Source organism: Sceloporus undulatus, chromosome 3 (genome assembly GCF_019175285.1).
Source record: "Sceloporus undulatus isolate JIND9_A2432 ecotype Alabama chromosome 3, SceUnd_v1.1, whole genome shotgun sequence".
Lineage (NCBI taxonomy): Eukaryota > Metazoa > Chordata > Lepidosauria > Squamata > Phrynosomatidae > Sceloporus > Sceloporus undulatus.
This window is the reverse complement of record NC_056524.1, coordinates 181,415,702-181,423,958: the sequence shown is the minus strand read 5'-3', so window position 1 is coordinate 181,423,958 and position 8,257 is coordinate 181,415,702. Positions and strand designations below refer to the sequence as shown.

The following is an 8,257-nucleotide window of genomic DNA, read 5'->3' as shown; positions in this document are numbered from 1 at the left end:
ATTGCTGCCACCGATTACAGTAGTATGCTATAATCAATAGCTAATATGTATTCATTTATGAGAACAACAAATTTGAATGTTTGTAACCATGAGATGCACGGGTATACATTTATTTATTCTGTTTATATAGCTTTCCATTCCTCCAAGGTACTCAAGATAGTGTATAGTGGTATACTTTTTATTTCCCCATCAACTGTGAGATGGGTTAAAAGAAAAGGACTGACTCAAAGTCATCGTCTAAATTTCATACCTGCCCCATCTGGGTGCACTTAAGGGTGCTTGTCTGTCACCACTCTACTGCATCAGTACAGTGATATTCACATCAGTACTGTTCTTCACAACTGCACAACTACTGCATCAATACTGTACTTCAAAACTACACAAATGTTCACGCACCCAAATACAGGAATACTATGACAGAAGCTGCTTTGACCACACAGATTACATTGGGTAATATCCAAGGGCCATTGGCCTGATGGAAAATATGTGGTAATCCTTCTCTGTGACAGGGTTAGTGGGACAAAGCAGGAGGAGCAAGAGTGCCTCACATAATTCTTGTTCAACATAAATGCAGTGATCACAACTTATTTTCTCTGTTTGTGGAGAATTTCTTCCTCCTAGGAACATAGTATGAATTGTGGGAAGGTTATCTCATTTTACATTTAAAATGACTCTGTGAAGTACATTATGCTGAGAGGAGAACTTGGAAAACTCCCAGAAACCCCCAGTGGCCATGATGGCAAGAGATCTTGGAAGGTTTATTTCAAAAATGATTTTTCCCAGTTCTGAATGAGTGAGTGTCTGTGTGTCTTAGACAGACCCAAGATTATCCAGTGAACTTAATGTGACTGAGCAGGCATTTGAAGCCAGGTCCCCACCCACAGTTCATGTCTGACAGGTTTAACAATTACTCCACAGGATCTCCCTCTACATGGCTGAATCAATGGCTCAGTCAATACATACTTGGTTGTGTTGTAAATTGTAGTGATGAAGTGCTAACCACTCTTCAAAACTTTCCTAGATGGAAGCATGCAATGCATGCCCATAGCACATACATTCTAAATTTCACAACAACCTGTTTGTAATTCTTCTTTAAATAATATTGACTAGTGTGAAGAGAAATAGAATCGTATTGTGCAAACATATAGTGTGCAATGATTACTCGGTATTTTGCTGGTATTTGACCATGTTGAAAAGCAGACGTCTACCCCATACTTACTATGCACTAGGCCCGACTTACAAACAACCGAGGTTGTTTATTCATGCCTCCTTTTAAATACATGAATCTCACCAGGTTTCTGAAAAGGAAAAGTGAGACAGGGTAGATTCAGTTTTCCCAAAGTGTAAGAGATGCTTGACAGTGGAACAGATTGCCTTGGAGAGTGGTGGATTCTTTTGGATGGATATCTTTTGTGAGTGCTGTAGTTGTGTTTTCCTGCATGGCAGAGGGTTGGAATAGATGGCCTTTGTGTAGTCCCTCCAACTCTACAATTCTACGAACTTTAGAGATGGTAAATATGTTTTCAGCTGTCATATAATTTTCAGTATAGTCTATGTATTGTTTTAATGTATGAGAGAGTCCTGGTGGCACAATGGATAAATGCTGGTATTATAGCCACAAGATTGTGAGTTTGATCCCAGGGGCTCTAAGGCTGACTCAGCTTTTCATCCTTTTGGTTGGTAAAATGACTATCCAGTTTGCTGGAGGCAATTAGCTTACAGATTGTAAACCACTTAGTACCCCATTGCACACATTTCCCCCCATTATGGGCACGGGAAGGGGACGCACAGGGTTGTGCGAGGCCGAGAAAAAAATGCATTTTACCACACACCAAAGTGTCATCAAAATGATCCCATTTCATCGCCTGGCACCAAGCCATTCCCATTCGGTGCTGAGGCGTGTCATTTTGCTCAGGCGAAAGACTTCCATTCAAGCCAATGGATGTGCCTCAGCACTGAATGGGAATGGCTTGGCACTGGGCGCCGGAATAAGGTCATTTTGAGGCCACTTCGGTGTGTGGTAAAATGCATTTTTTCTCGGCCTTGCGCAGCCCCAAGCGGCCCCTTTCTGTGTCCATGACAGGGAGGAAAATGTGTGCGATAAAGTCCTTAGAGAGTGCAGAGTTTACTGATAAGGCTTTCCTAAACTTGGTACATAAATTTCAGAAATTTTCTGCTTAAAACAGTAGTTTTGTATGTTCTTCATGATTAATAACTTTTGTTCATATATTTCCTGCCACACCTTTGAAGGCACTGTGAGGCTGCCCAACTATGGCCTGTTGCAGTCAGCTCTGACATTCTCATGATCATTGGCCATACAGACTGGGAATTGTAGCCCCAAGAGATCCAAGTTCCAGGTCCGACTGAAGCATGAAACTTGCAGGGGGACTTCAACCAGTCTCTCTCTCTCAGCCTGACCTCCCTCATAGGGTATTATTTGGGCAAAATGGGGAAGAATAGAGCTATGAGACTGGCTTAAAGGAAAGTTAGGATATCAGTGTAACTAATACATAATTGCATCAGAAGATGGACCTTATCGGAGAGGCTGGGAGAAAAGTGAAAGGAATTCTCAATTTGTGACCCATTGAATCCAATTATTGTTCTTATTGTTGTTATTTACATCCCACCTTTTGTCTAGGGCTCAAGGCAGCTTACAACCATTAAAAAAACACAACAAAAAATTAGACCAAAAGCAAAAGTTAAAAATATCATTCAACTTTCCACAAAATTAAAACCAGTTAAAAATATAGCTATTAAAAACAACAGATCAAACACAAACAGACAGTACAATACAGTTCTGCAAGGCCTGTCCCTTTAAGCAGTCAGTCCTCAGAGGAGTGCATGAATGGGCTTCAGGGGATGCATAAACTGGTCACAATATATATTTTTTCAGTCCACAATTTGCTTCATCTTACTTTGTTTAAATGCATTTTTTCTGGAGAGGTGGTCCATAGCTTCCACCAGAAGCTCAAAAGAGTCCATGACTCAAGGAAGTGAAGAACCATTGGGTTAGATAGACATGCCCTTCTTTGTCCTACATATATAGGAAAGAGAGTGTAACCTCAACCTACCCATGGTAAACCCCTGGACATGTCTATGATGCCTTTGTCCCTAAGGGCAGGGACTGGCAATGCGCCAGAGCAAAGCTCTGTGTCTCTTAGACTTCTATGTAATGAATGAATCATGCCTTTTAGTTATTAATTATGTTGCCATAGTTAATTATTTTATAATCCTTGAACTTTTGTTAGGTGTTTCCAATAAATGTTAAGTTAATACCTAATCTTTTCCTTACCTATCTAACCCCAAGACAGTAATGTTTGCTGTTAAAGTATCCTCTCATCTGTGTTTGTGTGACATCCAGTGGCTGGATGGATCAGTCACAGGCCTGTTGTCTTAGGTTAATTATTTAAGGGGACATTCTGTATGTGTGGTACTTATTTAAACTCACATTTGCTAATGTAGCTTGTTGTTGATAATCTGGTGGAATCAAGGATTTGCAGCAAAAATCATCTCAGTGTTTTTTAAATATATATATATATATATATATGTGTGTGTGTATATATATATATATATATATATATATATTTTCCTAACTGGAGTTTGCACCTGTGTTCAGATTCCAGCTTTGCTAGTAGCCGTCACAGTCATTGCAATAGGTAAAGGATAGAATGAGTGGGTTGGGTGTTTGGTTTGAATTGCACAACTCGTTCTGACCAGGCTAATTTATGATCTGCCATTTGGATTTCCACTGTCATTTTATAGTTTTCATATACAAGGACTGCTGGATTAGGGCTCTGGCACTTAGAAATTGGTACAGCTGGAATCCCTACTCATAGGGAAGCAGCCTGGTGCCCCACGGGGGTGCATCTACACTGCAGAAATAATGCAATTTGATACTACTTTAAATGCTGCAGCTGTTGTCTATGGAATCCTGGGATCTATAGTTTTACAAGGTCTCCAGCTTTCGCTGCCAAAGAGTGCTGGTGCCTCACAAAATTACAAATCCCAGGATTCCATATATGGAGGTGCAATATTTAGAGTGGTATTAAACTATTATTTCTACAGTGTACATGCACCCCAGATGTTTGCGACTGCAGTTACTATGTACAGTAATTGACCATTGGCCATGCAAACTGGGACTAAAGGGAGCTGTAATAAAAAATACCTGAAGGATAACAAATTACCTTCTGCAAAGGGTTAAATTTGCATGTTTAATATTCTAAGCAATGATTGGCAGAATAATTCATTTAATTTTTATAACCAAATCTGTTATAGCTATCCATTGAAGGTGATGAGTTCAGTGTGGCTTACTTCCAAGTAAGTGTGTATGGACTGCAGCCTTAATTGATGTGGGGAGAAGTTAACTGATGGGAGCTAAGTCACATTTATTTTATACTATTGAGGCATTTAAATGGCAAAGGAAAAAAAAACTGCAGTCAGAGTCCCCTATGAGTAGTGTATGGAATCTTCTGTTTATCAAATTGCAAGTTATTTCACTTTGTGTTCAACACCATTATAATCTGCTATCTACTGTCAGTCATAATTTTTATTTATTTTTAAAAACCTAAACCTAATATATTAAATATTTTCATTTTTGACTGAAGTCCAGTTGTTGTTGTTGTTGTTGTGTGCCTTCCAGTCATACTTAGAGCTGCTCATAGTAAGTCTAATTTGCAGGTTATGAACACAGTATTTTTTTCACTGGAAGTTCTAATAGTTTGAGGATTTATTATTTAGTGAACATAGTCATTCAGTCTCGCTGTGACTATTTCGCTAAATGAAGCATTTTTGGCTTCATAGCATTAGTAGACATCAAAACCATAAAATCCCGAAATTGGCCTTGCAGTTAGGTCATGTTAGTCCCAATTTTAATGGTATTATGGGGGACAAAACCTTTTGATGACAATGCATATTATTAACATTTACTCTTATATTCTACTGATGGGCCCCTGTCCCAAACCTTGTATTTTAAATATAATTCTTACAGTGACACATATTTAAGATCATAGTAAAAACTACAAGACCAACATGTCATGTTGACCTTTATACATTTTGCAGCATTTCCCTCAATATAATCTGTTTCCTTGGTTTGTGTGTGAAATTTTCTTAAGGCAACAGGAAAGACCTGTGCATGGAAAATGTGACTTTATTCTCTTTGGCAGTGGAGACTCAGAACTTGTTGTCAAAGAAAAATGTTGCTCTAAAACTAGCCTATGCTTCTTTTTTAGCCCAGGAATCCATCCTTCAGTTTTATGCAAAGTGTGGGAAAGTTGCTTTTTTGTACAAATCCCAGAATGCCCATCTCAGTGGCCCTGCTAGGTGGAGGATTCTGGGACTTGTGGTACAACACCCCCCCCAACATTTCCAGGCTTTATAGATATATAAAATAAATATCCAGCATTTTAAATGATTTAATTGATTTATTTCCTGTTACATTAAATTAGGTGGGTATGAAATAGAAATAGAAATACTGTAGATCTGGCTTCAAGGAAAACAACCAAGTGTTCTGCCATAAGGAAAAGGTTACTAGAGTATGCAGGATAACAACAGCTGTGTCACACTTGTGGTCAGAATGTCTTCAGGACTCCCAATGTCAAATCAGGATTTGCTTTCTCCTTTCTAATTTTGTTGGTGGCAGCGTCTTTCATTCTGGTGATAATAAAAGAAGGTCCTCCCCTTATGGCCAGAACAGTTTGGCGTTTTACCATGGCAGTGAACGCCAATCCTAACACAGATGGATTTTATGTAGAAGAAAACAAAGATAATGTATATGAAACAGTCCTTGGCGAGATTAAATACTTGGAGCTGCCCCTAGGAATCACTTTAGGGTAAGTATCATATTGCCAAGAATGTACTTTATTCTGCTTCTGTTGATGTTGTTGTAAAGTACTGTATTCAGAACGATTACACCATTCCTTCTTATTTTAATAGAAACAGACCTGCTACTAAACCAGCCAGGTGCAGATGGACATCCTGAAGCTGAAAGCACATTCTTTGATTTCAGTTAATCATATTATTGGCAACAAAAGCATTTTATTTCAGGATGTTAAGAAGCTGTTCTTAAAAGACTGCTTCCTGCACTGGCTAAAATATAAGGTGCTGTTATCTGTTCTGGGACTAGCTTTGTGGTGGTGGTGACTAACAGATTTTACTAACAGCTGAAATGTTGATTTATAGTCTATCTATCTATCTATCTATCTATCTATCTATCTATCTATCCTTCTCCTTTTATTTCTTAAATAACAAACAATGGGGGTTTTTTGTGGGGATGGGGCTGCATTTCTATACAATAGGCTATTAAAAATATGTATGCTGTCTAAATAAGTCTACATGTGAAATACAGAATTATCTGACATTCATAGCAGCAGATTAATTTACTCTGGTTAAAATACAGCAATTAGCAAATAAAAAGAGGAAAATCTCTTCATATTTTCTTAGTCATGATGGCATTAGTAGATTACATGATATCATGTTTCAAGTTTTATTTATAGTATCTGACAGAGTATTTTAAATACATAGCTGTATTGGAGAGTATCAGTTTTACAAAGATGATAACACTGGCAGAAACTATGTATTATTACATTGAAGCCCAGTTTAAATACACTTATTTTTTTCCTGTAATTTGTGTGCATTGTTCTATAATATATAAGTAATAATAATAATTATATTTATACCAGCTCTTCAGCCAAAAGGCTATCAGAGCCGCTTACAAATTGTGAATTAGACATTTCCTTGCCCTCAGCTTACAATCTAAAGAACAGACACAAAAGGAGAGGGAATGGCAGTGGGGAAGGGGGGAAATCCAAGCAGATCTTCTAATAAGGCAGTGAAGCATTTTTACATCTGTTTTAATATCTGGTTCTGCATAAAACTGTTTTAGAATTAAGAAGGGCTGTAGCAGTAGTGCCAACATTTTTACCTTTGCAAAGGTGGAGGTTCTTCATCGTTCCCCTCTCTACCCAAATTTTCTAATTATCTTCTCATCCTTCTTTTCCTCATTTGGATAGAGACCCCTATTGAACAAGAAGTTGGGGTAAGATGAATCAGGTGGGTATAGTACCTTGAAATATTTTCTCACCATAAACACACATAAACATAGGAAGTTACATATATACACACTTAGAGAAAGCCAGTACAATGTAGCAGTTTGAGCATTGGACTACGTCTCTGGACACCAGGGTTCAAATCCCCCCTTGGCCATGGAAATTAGAGTCACCATAAGTCAGAAATGATTTGAAGGCACACAATAGCAACAACACACTTTTATATTCTTCTGTAGGCAAGAGGGCATAAATCATATACAAGAGGGATGGATCAACATGTTTAAACAATCTCCATGGTTTGCAGAATTACAAAAATCAATTGGGGAAGGAAATCCCAAAAATATATGAGATGATGCTACTGGGCTGACCCACTGAACCCAAAGGGTATTCAGTAATGGCCCCTCCTCATCCCCATCCCAGAGAGAAGTGGGATGCCAAAGGGTTCTGTCTTGAGCCCAGTGGTATTCAACATCTTGAACAATTACTTGGATAATGAAATAGAAGGCATGCTTATCAAATTTTCAGATGACACCAAATTGGGAGGGGTAGCTAAAACCCCAGAGGACGGTATCAGAATTCAAAATGACCTTAACAGATTGGAGAAGTGGGCCAAAACTAACAAAATGAATTTCAACAGGGGGAAATATAAAGTACTACATTTAGGCAGAAAAAAATGAAATGCATATGTATGTGTGTGTGTGTGTGTGTGTGTATATATATATATATATATAGGATGGGTACACCTGGCTTGACAACAGGATGTGTGAAATGATCTCGGAGTCTTAGCAGACCACAAGATGAACATGAGTCAGCAGTGTGATGCGGCAGCTTAAAAGGCCAATCAATAGGAGTATAGTGTCTAGATTGAGAGAAGTAATACTGAATGAAACTACGTGTGAAAGGGATCTAGGAGTCCAAGTAGACCACAAGTTGAACATGAGTGAACAGTGTGATGCGGCAGCTAAAAAGGCCAATGCTATTTTAGGCTGCATCAATAGAAGTATAGTGTCTAGATCAAGAGAAGTATTAGTGCCACTGTATTCTACTCTGGTCAGGCCCCACCTAGAATATTGTGTCCAGTTCTGGGCACCACAATTCAGAAAGGACATTGAGAAACTGGAGCGTGTCCAAAGGAGGGCGACAAAAATAGTGAAGGGTCTGGAAACCATGCCCTATGAGGAACGACTTAGGGAGCTGGGGATGTTTAGCCTGGT

The 8,257-nt window shown here is 38.6% G+C and overlaps 1 protein-coding gene across 2 annotated transcripts in view; it reads left to right on the top strand.

Moving 5' to 3' along the window:
• Positions 1 to 5,577: 5,577 nt before the first annotated feature.
• Positions 5,578 to 8,257, top strand: part of EXOC6 (exocyst complex component 6) — a 163,467-nt gene continuing 160,787 nt past the window's right edge. Inside the window, exon 1 of one of the 2 annotated variants that reach the window (XM_042459267.1) lies at positions 5,578 to 5,828. In XM_042459267.1, coding sequence (XP_042315201.1) covers positions 5,680 to 5,828 — 149 coding nt within the window. In that variant the 5' untranslated portion in view covers positions 5,578 to 5,679. The remainder of the gene's footprint in view (positions 5,829 to 8,257) is intronic. The other variant, XM_042459268.1, reaches the window with a different exon arrangement.